Source organism: Hypanus sabinus, unplaced genomic scaffold (genome assembly GCF_030144855.1).
Source record: "Hypanus sabinus isolate sHypSab1 unplaced genomic scaffold, sHypSab1.hap1 scaffold_499, whole genome shotgun sequence".
Lineage (NCBI taxonomy): Eukaryota > Metazoa > Chordata > Chondrichthyes > Myliobatiformes > Dasyatidae > Hypanus > Hypanus sabinus.
In genome coordinates this window covers 16,236-32,319 of record NW_026781367.1, presented here as the reverse complement: position 1 = coordinate 32,319, position 16,084 = coordinate 16,236, and the positions used below count along the sequence as shown (strand labels likewise).

Here is a 16,084-nt window from a genome sequence, read left to right as displayed (position 1 = left end):
CTTCCTCTTGTGGGATCTCTCTTCCCCATCCCCCTTGCTCCTGTGAGATCGCTCTTCCCCATCCCCCTTCCTTCTATGGATTTCTCTTCCCTATCCCTTCCTGCTGTTGGAACTCTCTTCCCCATACCCTTTCCTCCTGTTGGATCTCTCTCCCCCATCGACTTCTTCCTGTCGGATCTCTCTTTGGCATGCCCCATTGTCCTATGGAATTTCTCTTCCCCGACCCCCTTCCTCCTGTGAGATTTCTCTTCCCAATCCCACATCCTCCTGTGGGAACTCTGTTCCACATCCCTCTTCCTCCTGGCCGATCTCTTAACCCCTTCCCCCTTCATCCTGTTTATTTTCTGTCAATATCCCCCTTCCTCCTGTGGGATCTCTCTTCCACACTCCCATGCCGGCTGTGGGATCTCCCTTCCCCATCCCGTTCCTCCTGTGGGATCTCTCTTCCCCATCCCCCTTCCTCCTGTGGGATCTCGCTTCCCCATCCGCCGACCTCCTGTGGGATCTCTTCCCCATCCCCATTCTCCTTTTGCTTGTGGGAACTCTCCTCCCCATAGAATCATAAAATCATAGAACACTACAGCACAGAAAACAAGCCATTCAGTCCTTCTAGTCTGTACCAAAACCTTATTCCGCTAGTTCCATTGACCTGCACACAGTCCATAACTCTCCAGTCCTCTCCCATCCATGTATCTATCCAATTTGTTCTTAAAGCTTAAGAGTGAGTCCATATTTTCCTCATCAGATGGCAGCTCGTTCCACACTCTCACCACCCTCTGAGTGAAGAAGTTCCTCCTAATGCTCCCCCTAAACCTTTCCCCTTTCACGCTGAAGCCATGTCTTCTCATATTTATCTCTCCTAATCTATGTGGAAAGAGCCTATTCGCATTTACCCTGTCTATACCCTCATAATATTGTAAACCTCTATCAAATCTCCCCTCATTCTTCTGCACTCCAAGGAATAAAGTCGTAACCTGTTCAATCTTTCCCTGTAACTCAACTCCTGAAGACCTGGCAACATCCTAGTAAATCTTCTCTGCACTTTTTCAAACTTACTGATATCCTTCCTATAGTTAGGTGATCAGAACTGCACACAATACTCCAAATTTTGCCTTACAAATGTCTCATACAACCTCACCATAATATTCCAACTCCTATACTCAGTACTTTGATTTATGAATGCCAGGATGCCAAAAGCCTTCTTTACAACCCTGTCTACCTGTGACGCCACTTTCAGGGAATTATGTATCAGAACCCCCAGCTCCCTCTGTTCCTCCGCACTCTTCAGTGCCCTACCATTTATCGTGTATGTCGTACCTTGATTTGTCCTTCCAAAATGGAACACCTCACACTTGTCTGCATTAAATTCCATCTGCCATTTTCTGGCCCATTCTTCCAGTTGGTTCAGATCCCTCTGCAAGCTTTGAAAGCCTTCCTCGCTGTCCACAACGCCTCTATCTTAGTGTCATCCGCAAACTTGCTGATCCAATTTATCACATCATCATCTAGATCATTGATACAGACAACAAACAACAGTGATCCCAGCACAGATCCCTGAGACACACCACTAGTCACAGGCCTCCAGTCTGAGAAGCAATCATCCACTACCACTCTCACACAGCCAATTCAAATCCAGTTTACAACCTCTCCATGGATACCAAGTGACTGGATGTTTAGAACTAACCTGTTATGTGGGACCTTGTCAATGGCCTTACAAAAGTCAATGTAGACAACATCCACAGCCTTTCCTTCATATGCATTCTTGGTAACCTCCTCGAAAAACCCTACAGGATTCATTAAACATGGTCTACCACACACAAAGCCATGCTGACTATCTTTTATCAGCCCTTGGCTGTCCAAATCCTTGTATATCTGATCTCTCAGAACACCTTCCAATAATTTACCTTCTACGGATGTCAAGCTCACTGGCCTGTAATTACCTGGTGTACTTTTGGAGCCTTTTTCAAACAACCGAACAACTTGAGCTACCCTCCAATCCTCCGGCACCGCACCCCTGTCTGAGGACATTTTAAATATTTCTGCCAGGGCCCCTGCAATTTCTACACAAGTCTCTCTCAAGGTCCGAGGGAATATCATGTCAGGCCCGGGGGATTTATCTAACCTTATTCACTGTAAGGCAGCAAGCAGCTTCTCCTCTTTAATCTCTATATGTTCCATGACACTACTGTTTGTTTCCCTTAATTCCATATCAGCTATGCCAGTTTCCTGAGTAAACACTGATGCAAAAAAACTGTTTAAGATCTCCCCCATCTCGTGAGGCTCCACACAGAGACGACCACTCTGATCTTCTAGGGGACCAATTTTGTCCTTTACTATCCTTTTACTCTTAATATACTTGTAGATACCCTTCGGGTTTACCTTCACATTATCTGCCAAAGCAACCTCATGTCTTCTTTTTGCCTTCCTGATTTCTTTCTTTAGTATTTGCTTACATTTTCTATACTCTTCAAGTACCTCATTTGTTCCTTGTTTCCTATAGCTGCTAAACACCTACTTAAGCAGATCGCCAATATCCCTTGAAAACCAAGGCTCCCTCTGCCTGTTAAATTTGCCTTTAATCCTGGCAGGAACATGCAAACTCTGCACTCTCAAAATTTCACCCTTGAAGGCGTTCCACTTACTGAATACATCCTTGCCAGAAAACAACTTATCCCAATCCACTCTTCCCGGATCTTCTCTCATTTCCACAAAATTGGCCCTTCTCCAATTCAGAACCTTAACTGGCGGACCAGTCCTATCCTCATCCATAATTATCTTGAAACTAATGACATTATGGTCACTGGACCCAAAATGTTCACCTACACATACTTCTGTCACCTGACCTGTCTGGTTACTTAATAGGAGATCAGGTACTGCACCCTCTCTCGTTGATACCTCAATATATTGATTTAGAAAACTTTCCTGAACACATTTGACAAACTCCACGCCATCTAACCCTTTCTCAGAATGGGAGTCCCCGTCAATATGTGGAAAGTTAAAATCCCCTAGGATTACGACTTTCTGTTTCTTACATTGGTGTGCTACCTCTCTACAGATTTGCTCCTCGAATTCTCTCTGACTACTGGGCGGTCTATAATACAACCCTATTAGTGTGCTCACAACTTTCCCGTTCCTCAACTCCACCCATATGGCCTCTGTAGACGAGCCCTGCGGGCTCTCCCGTCTACACACAGCTGTGATATTCTCCCTGACTGGTAATGCCACTCCGCCCCCTTTCATCCCTCCCCCCTATCACATCTGAAACAATGGAAACCCGGAACATGAAGCTGCCAGTCTTGACCCTCTTGCAAACCAAGTCTTACTAATAGCAATAATGTCGATATCATCGTGCCAATCCACGCCCTAAACTCATCTGCTTTACCTACAATACTCCTCGTATGGAAGTAGATGCACCTGAGAACATTTCTATCATGTACAAACCATTGATATCTGTCTATACAAGCAGTCCTCGCATGACCCTTATCCTCCACCACCTCACTATCTGCTCTAACACTCTGGTTCCCCTCCCCCTGCAACCTTGTTTAAAACCCCCGGAGCAGAGCTTGCTAACCTACCGGCAAGGATGTTAGTCCCCTCCAGTTCAGGTGCAAACTGTCCAATTCGAACTGGTCGCACCTCCCCTGGAAGAAAGCCCAATTGTCCAGAAACATGAACCCCTCCCTCATGCACCATCCCCTCAGCCACGTATATAGCTGCATTATCTTCCTATTTCTAGCCTCACTAGCACGTGGCACAGGTAGCAATCCTCCTGTGAGATCTCGCTTTCCCATCCCCCTTTCATCCTCTGGGCTCTCTGTTCCCACTCCCCCTTCCTTCCAACTATTGGATCTCTCCTCAGCATCCCCCTTCCTCCTGTGGGGAATCTCTCCTACTCATCCCCCAACCTCCTGTATGATCTTGCTTCCCCACCCACTTCCTCCTGTCTCGTCTCTCGTCCCCATGCCCAATCATCCTATGGGATCTCTATTCCCCATTCCACTTCCTCCTGTGGGATCTCTCTCTCCCAATCCCCCTTCCTCCTGTGGGATCTCTCTTCCCAATCCACCTTCCTCCTGTGGGATCTCTCTTCCCCATCCCCCTTCCTCCTGTGGGATCTCTGCCCCAACCCCCTTCCTCCTGTGGGATCTCTCTTCCCCATCCCCCTTCCTTCTGTGGGATCTCTCCTCCCCATCCCCCTTCCTCCTGTGGGATCTCTTCCCCCATCCCCCTTCCTCCTGTGGGATCTCTTCCCCCATCCCCCTTCCTCCTGTGGGATCTCTCTTCCCCATCCCCCTTCCTCCTGTGCGATCTCTTCCCCATCCCGTTTCTTCCTTTGAGATCTCTCTTCCCAATCCCCCTTCCTCCTGTGGGATCTCTCTTCCCCAACCCCCTTCCTCCTGTTGGAACTCTCTTCCCCAGCCCCCTTCCTCCTGTGGGATCTCTCTTCCCCGTCCCCCTTCCTCCTGTGGGATCTCTTCCCCCATCCCCCTTCCTCCTGTGGGATCTCTCTTCCCCATCCCCCTTCCTCCTGTGCGATCTCTTCCCCATCCCGTTTCTTCCTTTGAGATCTCTCTTCCCAATCCCCCTTCCTCCTGTGGGATCTCTCTTCCCCAACCCCCTTCCTCCTGTTGGAACTCTCTTCCCCAGCCCCCTTCCTCCTGTGGGATCTCTCTTCCCCGTCCCCCTTCCTCCTGTGGGATCTCTCTTCCCCATCCCCCTTCCTTCTGTGGGATCTCTCCTCCCCATCCCCATTCCTCCTGTGGGATCTCTTCCCCCATCCCCCTTCCTCCTGTGGGATCTCTCTTCCCCATCCCCCTTCCTCCTGTGGGATCTCTCTTCCCCATCCCCCTTCCTCCTGTGCGATCTCTTCCCCATCCCACTTCTTCCTTTGAGATCTCTCTTCCCTATCCCACTTCCTCTTGTGGGATCTCTTCCCCAACCCCCTTCCTCCTGTGGGATCTCGCTTCCCCATCCCCCTTCCTCCTTTGGGATCTCTCTTCCCCATCCCCTTCCTCCTGTGGGATCTCTTCCCCAACCCCCTTCCTCCTGTGGGATCTCTCTTCCCCATCCCGCTTCCTCCTCTGGGATCTCTTCCCCAACCCCCTACCTCCTGTGGGATCTCTCTTCCCCATCCCTTTAGCTTAGGTGGGTCTATTTCGCTGTATCCCATTGACATTTCTGCATTTTGGTCAGAAACACTTTTCTCTCCATCGGGGAATGGGACAGAATATGTGGGGTTTAGAGGGTCACACCGACAGACGAAATTACCGACATTCGGTAAATACACTGGAGCTGGGCAGTGAGGGACATTGACAGTGATGGGAACTCCGATCAGTGATTCACTGGACAGTTTAATGTTTCCTGAAATATCCGAGTGACAGAAATTCCCCCAGACCCACGGTTTGAATCACTTTGTTTATCAATCTGTCTGTTTGCGTTTAGACTTGGGCAGAATGAACTGGGAGATTCAGGATTGAAACTGGTGTCTGCGGCTCTGAGGAACCCGGAGAGTAAAATACAGGAACTGGGGTAAGTACCAGACTGTGGGAGATTGTGTTTACAGTCACTGGGTGTCTGACACTGGACATTAATGTGATCAGCAGAAACATAGAAAACATACAGGACAATACAGGCCCTTCGGCCCACAAAGCTGTGCTGAACATGTTTCTACCTTAGAATTACCTCGGTTTTACCCATAGCACTCTAAACTTCTAAGCTCCATGTAGCCATGCTGGAGTTTAAAGTTTTCGCCTCCAGCAACCCATTCTTAAAACTATGCCCTCTCGTGCTAGCCATTTCAGCCCTGGGGAGAAGACTCTGACGAATCACACGATCAATGCCTCTCATTATCTTGTACACCTCTATCAAATCACCTCTCATCCTCCGTCTCTCCAAGAGAAAAGGCCGAGATCACTCAACCTGTTCTCATAAGGCATGCTCCCTAATCCAGGCAACATCCTTGTAAATCTCCTCTGCACCCTGTCTATGGATTCCACATTTCACATCCTCCTCCTCGGAGATTGCTACCCATTCCTCTTCTACCTGTGGAATCTTTCTTCCACATACCCTTCCTCCTGTGGGATCTCTCTTCCCACTCGCCCTTCCTCCTGTGGGATCTCTCTTCCCCATCCCCCTTCCTACTGAGGGATCTCTCTTCCCGATCCACTTCCTCCTGTGGGATCTCTCCTCCCCATCCCCTTCCACCTGTGGGATCTCTCTTCCAAAACCCCATTCCTCCTGTGGGATCTGTCTTCCCAATCCCCCTTCCTCCTCTGGGATCTCTCTTCCCCATCCCCCTTCCTCCTGTGGGATCTCTCTTCCCAATCTCCCTTCCCCATGTGGGAACTCTCTTCCCCATCCCCCTTCCTCCTGTGGGATCTCTTCTCAAACCCCCTTCCTCCTGTGCGAGCTCTCCTCCCCATTCGCCTTCGTCCTGTGCGATCTCTCCTCCCGATCCCCCTTCCTCCTGTGCGATCTCTCCTCCCCATCCCCCTTCCTCATGTGCGATCTCTCTTCCCCATCCCCCTTCCGCCTGTGGGATCTCTTCTCCCCATCCCCCTCCTCCAGACGGAACTCTCTTCCCCATCCCCTTCCTACTGAGGGATCTCACTTCCCCATCCCCTTCCTCCTGTGCGATCTCTCCTCCCCATCCCCTTCCTCCTCTGGGATCTCTCTTCCCCAACCCCATTCCTCCCGTGGGATCTCTCTTCCCAATCCCCCTTTCTCCTTTGGAATCTCTCTTCCCCATCCCCCTTACTCCTGTGGGATCTCTCTTCCCAATCCCCCTTCCTCCTGTGGGATCTCTCTTCCCCGTACCCCTTCTTCCTGTGGGATCTCACCTCCCCATCCCCCTTCATCCTGTGGGATCTCTCCTCCCCATCCCCCTTCCCCATATGGGAACTCTCTTCCCCAGCCCCCTTCCTCCTGTGGGACCTCTCCTCCCCATCCCATTTCCTCCTGTGGGATCCCTCTTCCCCATACCCCTTCGTCCTGTGCGATCTCTCCTCCCCATCCACCTTCGTCCTGTGCGATCTCTCCTCCCCATCCCCCTTCCGCCTGTGGAATCTCTTCTCCCCACCCCACTCCTCCTGACGGATCACTCTTCCCCATCCCCTTCCTACTGAGGGATCACTCTTCCCCATCCCCTTCCTACTGAGGGATCTCTCCTCCCCATTCCCTTCCTCCTGTGGGATCTCTCTTCCCCAACCACTTCCTCCTGTGGGATATCTCTTCCCAATCCCCCTTCCTCCTTTGGGATCTCTCTTCCCCATCCCCCTTCCTCCTGTGGGATCTCTCTTCCCAATCCCCCTTCCTCCTGTGGGATCTCTCTTCCCCATCCCCCTTCCTCCTGTGGGAACTCTCTCTTCCCAATCCCCCTGTGGGATCTCTCTTCCCAATCCCCCTTCCTCCTGTGGGATCTCTCTTCCCAATCCCCCTTCCTCCTGTGGGATCTCCCCTCCCCGTCCCCCTTCCTCCTGTGGGACCTCCCCTCCCCGTCCCCATTCCTCCTGTGGGATCTCTTCCCCGTCCACCTTCCTCCTGTGGGTTCTCCCCTCCCCGTCCACCTTCCTCCTGTGGGATCACTCCTCCCAGTCCACCTTCCTCCTGTGGGATCTCTCCTCCCCGTCCCCCTTCCTCCTGTGGGGACTCTCGGCCCCGTCCCCCTTCCTCCTGTGGGATCTCCCCTCCCCGTCCCCCTTCCTCCTGTGGGATCTGCCCTCCCCGTCCCCCTTCCTCCTGTGGGGTCTCTCCTTCCCGTCCCCCTTCCTCCTGTGGGATCTGCCCTCCCCGTCCCACTTCCTCCTGTGGGGACTCTCCTCCCTGTCCCCCTTCCTCCTGTGGGATCTCTCCTCCCCGTACCCCATCCTCCTGTGGGATCTCTCCTCCCCATCCACCTTCCTCCTGTGGGATTTCTCCTCCCCGTCCACCTTCCTCCTGTGGGATCTCTCTTCCCCGTCACCCTTCCTCCTGTGGGATCTCTCCTCCCCGTCCACCTTCCTCCACGTGGGATCTCTCCTCCCGGTCCCCCTTGCTCCTCTGGGATCTCCCCACCCCGTCCCCCATGCTCCTCTGGGATCTCCCCACCCCGTCCCCCTTGCTCCTCTGGGATCTCCCCTCCCCGTCCCACAACCTCCTTTGGGATCTCCCCTCCCCGTCCCTCTTCCTCCTGTGGGATCTCTCCTCCCCGTCCCCCTTCCTCCTGTGGGGTCTCCCCTCCCCGTCCACCTTCCTCCTGTGGGATCTCTCCTCCCAGTCCACCTTCCTCCTGTGGGATCTCCCCTCCCCGTCCACCTTCCTCCTGTGGGATCTCTCCTCCCAGTCCACCTTCCTCCTGTGGGATCTCTCCTCCCCGTCCCCCTTCCTCCTGTGGGGACTCTCGGCCCCGTCCCCCTTCCTCCTGTGGGATCTCCCCTCCCCGTCCCCCTTCCTCCTGTGGGATCTGCCCTCCCCGTCCCCCTTCCTCCTGTGGGGTCTCTCCTTCCCGTCCCCCTTCCTCCTGTGGGATCTGCCCTCCCCGTCCCACTTCCTCCTGTGGGGACTCTCCTCCCTGTCCCCCTTCCTCCTGTGGGATCTCTCCTCCCCGTACCCCATCCTCCTGTGGGATCTCTCCTCCCCGTCCACCTTCCTCCTGTGGGATTTCTCCTCCCCGTCCACCTTCCTCCTGTGGGATCTCTCCTCCCCGTCACCCTTCCTCCTGTGGGATCTCTCTTCCCCGTCACCCTTCCTCCTGTGGGATCTCTCCTCCCCGTCCACCTTCCTCCACGTGGGGACTCTCCTCCCTGTCCCCCTTCCTCCTGTGGGATCTCTCCTCCCCGTACCCCATCCTCCTGTGGGATCTCTCCTCCCCGTCCACCTTCCTCCTGTGGGATTTCTCCTCCCCGTCCACCTTCCTCCTGTGGGATCTCTCTTCCCCGTCACCCTTCCTCCTGTGGGATCTCTCCTCCCCGTCCACCTTCCTCCACGTGGGATCTCTCCTCCCGGTCCCCCTTGCTCCTCTGGGATCTCCCCACCCCGTCCCCCATGCTCCTCTGGGATCTCCCCACCCCGTCCCCCTTGCTCCTCTGGGATCTCCCCTCCCCGTCCCACAACCTCCTTTGGGATCTCCCCTCCCCGTCCCTCTTCCTCCTGTGGGATCTCCCCACCCCGTCCCCCTTCCCTCTGTGGGATCTCCCCACCCAGTCCCCCTTCCTCCTGTGGGATCTCCCAACCCCGTCCCCCTTCCTCCTGTGGGATCTCTCCTGCCCGTCCCCCTTCCTCCTGTGGGGTATCTCCTGCCCGTCCCCCTTCCTCCTGTGCGGTCTCTCCTGCCCGTCCCCCTTCCACCTGTGGGGTCTCTCCTCCCCGTCCCCCTTCCTCCTGTGGGGTCTCTCCTCCCCGTCAGCCTTCCCCCTGTGGGATCTCCCCTCCCCATCCACCTTCCTCCTGTGGGATCTCCCCTCCCCGTCCACCTTCCTCCTGTGGGATCTCTCCTCCCCGTCCCGCTTCCTCCTGTGGGATCTCTCCTCCCCGTCCCCCTTCCTCCTGTGGGGTCTCTCCTCCCCGTCCCCCTTCCTACCGTGGGGCCTCTCCTACCCGTCCCCGTTCCACCTGTGGGGTCTCTCCTCCCCGTCCACCTTCCACCTGTGGGGTCTCTCCTCCTCGTCCCCCTTCCTCCTGTGGGGTCTCTCCTCCCCCTCACCCCTCATCCTGTGGGGTCTCTCCTCCCCGTCCACCTTCCTCCTGTGGGGTCTCTCTTCCCCGTCCCCCTTCCTCCTGTGGGATCTCCCTTCCCCGTCCCACTTCCCCCTGTGGGATCTCTCCTCCCTATCCCCCTTCCTCCTGTGGGATCTCTCCTCCCCGTCCACCTTCCTCCTGTGGGATCTCTACTCCCTGTCCACCTTCCTCCTGTGTGATCTCTCCTCCCCGTCCCCCTTCCTCCTGAGGGATCTCTCCTCCCCGTCCCACTTCCTCCTGTGGGATTACTCCCTGTCCAACTTCCTCCTGTGGGATCTCTCCTCCCCGCCACCTTCCTCCTGTGGGATCTCTCCTCCCCCTCCACCTTCCTCCTGTGGGATCTCTCCTCCCCATCCCCCTTCCTCCTGAGGGATCTCTCCTCCCCTTCCCACTTCCTCCCGTGGGGTCTCTCCTCCCCGTCCCCATTCCTCCTGTGGGGTCTCTCCTCCCCGTCCACCTTCCTCCTGTGGGATCTCTCCTCCCCGTCCCCCTTCCTCCTGAGGGATCTCTCCTCCCCGTCCCCCTTCCTCCTTTGGGATCTCTCTTCCCCATCCCATTTCCTCCTGTGTGATCTCTCTTCCCAATCCCACTTCCTCCTCTGGGATCTCTCTTCCCCATTACGCTTCCTCCTGTGGGATCTCTCTTCCCCATCACCCTTCCTCCTGTGGGACCTCCCCACCCCGTCCCCATTCCTGCTGTGAGACCTCTCCTCCCCGTCCCCTTTCCTCCTGTGGGAACTCTCCTCCCCGTCCCCGTTCCTCCTCTTCGATCTCTCCTCCCGTCACCCTTCCCCCTGAGGGATCTCTCCTCCTGTCACCCTTCCCCCTGTGGGACCTCCCCACCCCGTCCCCATTCCTGCTGTGAGACCACTCCTCCCCGTCCCCCTTCCTCCTGTGGGAACTCTCCTCCCCGTCCACTTTCCTCCTGTGGGATCTCTCCTCCCCGTCCACCTTCCTGCTGTGGTATCTCCCCTCCCCGTCCCCCTTCCTCCTGTGGGGTCTCCTCACCGACCCCCTTCCTCCGGTGGGGTCTCCTCCCCGACCCCCTACCTCCTGTGGGATCTCTTCTCCCCGACCCCTTCCTCCTGAGGGATCTCCTCCCCGTCCCCCTTCCTCCTGTGGGGTCTCCTCACCGACCCCCTTCCTCCTGTGGGGTCTCCTCCCAAACCCCCTTCCTGCTGAGGGATCTCTTCTCCCCGTCCCCCTTCCTCCTGAGGGATCTCCTCCCCGTCCCCCTTCCTCCTGTGGGGTCTCTCCTCCCCGTCCCCCTTCCTCCTGAGGGATATTCCTCCCCGTCCCCCTTCCTCCTGAGGGATCTCTCCTCCCCGCCCCCCTTCCTTCTGTGGGGACTCTCCTCCCCGTTCCCCTTCCTCCTGTGGGATCTCCCTTCCCCGTCCCCCTTCCTCCTCTGGGATCTCCCCTCCCCGTCCCCGTTCCTCCTGTGGGGACTCCTCCTCGACCACCTTCCTCCTGTACGGTCTCTCCTCCCCGACCCCCTTCACCCTGTGGGATCTCCCCTCCCCGTCCCCGTTCCTCCTGAGGGATGTCTCCTCCTCGTCCACCTTCCTCCTGTGGGATCTCTCTTCCCAATCCCCCTTCCTCCTTTGGGATCTCTCCTCCCCATCACCCTTCCTCCTGTGGGATCTCTCTTCCCCATCACCCTTCCTCCTGTGGGACCTCCCCACCCCGTCCCCATTCCTGCTGTGAGACCTCTCCTCCCCGTCCCCCTTCCTCCTGTGGGGTCTCTCCTCCCCGTCCGCCTTCCTCCTGAGGGATCTTCCTCCCCGTCCCTCTTCCTCCTGAGGGATCTCTCCTCCCCGTCCCCCTTCCTTCTGTGGGGACTCTCCTCCCCGTCCCCCTTCCTCCTGTGGGGTCTCACTTCCCCGTCCCCCTTCCTCCTGTGGGGTCTCTCTTCCCCATCACCCTTCCTCCTGTGGGATCTCTCTTCCCCATCCCCCTTCCCCCTGTGGGATCTCACCTCCCCGTCCACCATCCTCTTGTGGGATCTCTGCTCCCCGTCCCCCTTCCTCCTGTGGGAACTCTCCTCCCCGTCCCCGTTCCTCCTCTTCGATCTCTCCTCCCGTCACCCTTCCCCCTGAGGGATCTCTCCTCCTGTCACCCTTCCCCCTGTGGGACCTCCCCACCCCGTCCCCATTCCTGCTGTGAGACCACTCCGCCCCGTCCCCCTTCCTCCTGTGGGAACTCTCCTCCCCGTCCACCTTCCTGCTGTGGTATCTCCCCTCCCCGTCCCCCTTCCTCATGTGGGGTCTCCTCACCGACCCCCTTCCTCCGGTGGGGTCTCCTCCCCGACCCCCTACCTCCTGTGGGATCTCTTCTCCCCGTCCCCCTTCCTCCTGAGGGATCTCCTCCCCGTCCCCCTTCCTCCTGTGGGGTCTCCTCACCGACCCCCTTCCTCCTGTGGGGTCTCCTCCCAAACCCCCTTCCTGCTGAGGGATCTCTTCTCCCCGTCCCCCTTCCTCCTGAGGGATCTCCTCCCCGTCCCCCTTCCTCCTGTGGGGTCTCTCCTCCCCGTCCCCCTTCCTCCTGAGGGATATTCCTCCCCGTCCCCCTTCCTCCTGAGGGATCTCTCCTCCCCGCCCCCCTTCCTTCTGTGGGGACTCTCCTCCCCGTCCCCCTTCCTCCTGTGGGATCTCTCTTCCCCGTCCCCCTTCCTCCTCTGGGATCTCCCCTCCCCGTCCCCGTTCCTCCTGTGGGGTCTCCTCCTCGACCACCTTCCTCCTGTACGGTCTCTCCTCCCCGACCCCCTTCACCCTGTGGGATCTCCCCTCCCCGTCCCCGTTCCTCCTGAGGGATGTCTCCTCCTCGTCCACCTTCCTCCTGTGGGATCTCTCTTCCCAATCCCCCTTCCTCCTTTGGGATCTCTCTTCCCCGTCCACTTTCCTCCTGTGGGATCTCTCCTCCCCGTCCACCTTCCTGCTGTGGTATCTCCCCTCCCCGTCCCCCTTCCTCCTGTGGGGTCTCCTCACCGACCCCCTTCCTCCGGTGGGGTCTCCTCCCCGACCCCCTACCTCCTGTGGGATCTCTTCTCCCCGTCCCCCTTCCTCCTGAGGGATCTCCTCCCCGTCCCCCTTCCTCCTGTGGGGTCTCCTCACCGACCCCCTTCCTCCTGTGGGGTCTCCTCCCAAACCCCCTTCCTGCTGAGGGATCTCTTCTCCACGTCCCCCTTCCTCCTGAGGGATCTCCTCCCCGTCCCCCTTCCTCCTGTGGGGTCTCTCCTCCCCGTCCCCCTTCCTCCTGAGGGATATTCCTCCCCGTCCCCCTTCCTCCTGAGGGATCTCTCCTCCCCGCCCCCCTTCCTTCTGTGGGGACTCTCCTCCCCGTTCCCCTTCCTCCTGTGGGATCTCCCTTCCCCGTCCCCCTTCCTCCTCTGGGATCTCCCCTCCCCGTCCCCGTTCCTCCTGTGGGGTCTCCTCCTCGACCACCTTCCTCCTGTACGGTCTCTCCTCCCCGACCCCCTTCACCCTGTGGGATCTCCCCTCCCCGTCCCCGTTCCTCCTGAGGGATGTCTCCTCCTCGTCCACCTTCCTCCTGTGGGATCTCTCTTCCCAATCCCCCTTCCTCCTTTGGGATCTCTCCTCCCCATCACCCTTCCTCCTGTGGGATCTCTCTTCCCCATCACCCTTCCTCCTGTGGGACCTCCCCACCCCGTCCCCATTCCTGCTGTGAGACCTCTCCTCCCCGTCCCCCTTCCTCCTGTGGGGTCTCTCCTCCCCGTCCGCCTTCCTCCTGAGGGATCTTCCTCCCCGTCCCTCTTCCTCCTGAGGGATCTCTCCTCCCCGTCCCCCTTCCTTCTGTGGGGACTCTCCTCCCCGTCCCCCTTCCTCCTGTGGGGTCTCACTTCCCCGTCCCCCTTCCTCCTGTGGGGTCTCTCTTCCCCATCACCCTTCCTCCTGTGGGATCTCTCTTCCCCATCCCCCTTCCCCCTGTGGGATCTCACCTCCCCGTCCACCTTCCTCTTGTGGGATCTCTGCTCCCCGTCCCCCTTCCTCCTGTGGGAACTCTCCTCCCCGTCCCCGTTCCTCCTCTTCGATCTCTCCTCCCGTCACCCTTCCCCCTGAGGGATCTCTCCTCCTGTCACCCTTCCCCCTGTGGGACCTCCCCACCCCGTCCCCATTCCTGCTGTGAGACCACTCCGCCCCGTCCCCCTTCCTCCTGTGGGAACTCTCCTCCCCGTCCACCTTCCTGCTGTGGTATCTCCCCTCCCCGTCCCCCTTCCTCATGTGGGGTCTCCTCACCGACCCCCTTCCTCCGGTGGGGTCTCCTCCCCGACCCCCTACCTCCTGTGGGATCTCTTCTCCCCGTCCCCCTTCCTCCTGAGGGATCTCCTCCCCGTCCCCCTTCCTCCTGTGGGGTCTCCTCACCGACCCCCTTCCTCCTGTGGGGTCTCCTCCCAAACCCCCTTCCTGCTGAGGGATCTCCTCCCCGTCCCCCTTCCTCCTGAGGGATCTCCTCCCCGTCCCCCTTCCTCCTGTGGGGTCTCTCCTCCCCGTCCCCCTTCCTCCTGAGGGATATTCCTCCCCGTCCCCCTTCCTCCTGAGGGATCTCTCCTCCCCGCCCCCCTTCCTTCTGTGGGGACTCTCCTCCCCGTCCCCCTTCCTCCTGTGGGATCTCTCTTCCCCGTCCCCCTTCCTCCTCTGGGATCTCCCCTCCCCGTCCCCGTTCCTCCTGTGGGGTCTCCTCCTCGACCACCTTCCTCCTGTACGGTCTCTCCTCCCCGACCCCCTTCACCCTGTGGGATCTCCCCTCCCCGTCCCCGTTCCTCCTGAGGGATGTCTCCTCCTCGTCCACCTTCCTCCTGTGGGATCTCTCTTCCCAATCCCCCTTCCTCCTTTGGGATCTCTCTTCCCCATCCCCCTTCCTCCTGAGGGATCTCTCTTCCCCGTCCACCTTCCTCCTGTGGGATCTCTCCTCCCCGTCCACCTTCCTCCTGTGGTATCTCTCCTCCCCGTCACCCTTCCTCCTGTGGGATCTCTCTTCCCCGTCACCCTTCCTCGTGTGGGATCTCTCCTCCCCGTCCACCTTCCTCCTGTGGGATCACCCCTCCCCGTCCAACTTCCCCCTTTTGGATCTCTCCTCCCCATCCAACTTCCCCCTGTGGGATCTCTCCCCCCCGTCCAACTTCCTCCTGTGTGGTCTCTCCTCCCCGTCCACCTTCCTCCTGTGGGGTTTCCCCTCCCCGTCCCCCTTCCTCCCGTGTGGTCTCTCCTCCCTGTCCCCCTTCCTCCTGTGGGATCTCTCCTTCCCGTCTGCTCTAGACATAGTCTCGCAGCACTGGGCGGAAAAAAGAATGTCTTCAGACCTGTGTATGCACTTGCCTGTAGTTTTAGTTACTACCGACGTAAGAAAAGACAAAGTTGTGGGGTCTCCCCTCCCCAATCCCCTTCCTCCTGTGGGGTCTCCACCCCGACCACCTTCCTCCTGTACGGTCTCTCCTCCCCGACCCCCTTCCTCCGGTGGGGTCCCTCCTCCCCGTCCCTCTTCCTCCTGTGGGATCTCCCCTCCCCATCCACCTTCCTCCTGTGGGATCTCCCCTCCCCGTCCACCTTCCTCCTGTGGGATCTCTCCTCCCCGTCCCGCTTCCTCCTGTGGGATCTCTCCTCCCCGTCCCCCTTCCTCCTGTGGGGTCTCTCCTCCCCGTCCCCCTTCCTACCGTGGGGCCTCTCCTACCCGTCCCCGTTCCACCTGTGGGGTCTCTCCTCCCCGTCCACCTTCCACCTGTGGGGTCTCTCCTCCTCGTCCCCCTTCCTCCTGTGGGGTCTCTCCTCCCCCTCACCCCTCATCCTGTGGGGTCTCTCCTCCCCGTCCACCTTCCTCCTGTGGGGTCTCTCTTCCCCGTCCCCCTTCCTCCTGTGGGATCTCCCTTCCCCGTCCCACTTCCCCCTGTGGGATCTCTCCTCCCTATCCCCCTTCCTCCTGTGGGATCTCTCCTACCCGTCCACCTTCCTCCTGTGTGATCTCTCCTCCCCGTCCCCCTTCCTCCTGAGGGATCTCTCCTCCCCGTCCCACTTCCTCCTGTGGGATTACTCCCTGTCCAACTTCCTCCTGTGGGATCTCTCCTCCCCGCCACCTTCCTCCTGTGGGATCTCTCCTCCCCCTCCACCTTCCTCCTGTGGGATCTCTCCTCCCCATCCCCCTTCCTCCTGAGGGATCTCTCCTCCCCGTCCCACTTCCTCCCGTGGGGTCTCTCCTCCCCGTCCCCATTCCTCCTGTGGGGTCTCTCCTCCCCGTCCACCTTCCTCCTGTGGGATCTCTCCTCCCCGTCCCCCTTCCTCCTGAGGGATCTCTCCTCCCCGTCCCCCTTCCTCCTTTGGGATCTCTCTTCCCCATCCCATTTCCTCCTGTGTGATCTC

The 16,084-nt window shown here is 58.3% G+C and overlaps 1 protein-coding gene across 3 annotated transcripts in view; it reads left to right on the top strand.

Moving 5' to 3' along the window:
• LOC132389207 (NACHT, LRR and PYD domains-containing protein 3-like) overlaps positions 1–7,849 on the top strand; it is a 38,240-nt gene extending 30,391 nt beyond the window's left edge. For all 3 annotated transcript variants that reach the window (XM_059961668.1, XM_059961669.1, XM_059961670.1), the window contains one exon: positions 5,443–7,849. In XM_059961668.1, the coding sequence (XP_059817651.1) occupies positions 5,443–5,533 (91 nt within the window). In that variant the 3' untranslated portion in view covers positions 5,534–7,849. The remainder of the gene's footprint in view (positions 1–5,442) is intronic.
• Positions 7,850–16,084: the final 8,235 nt, after the last annotated feature.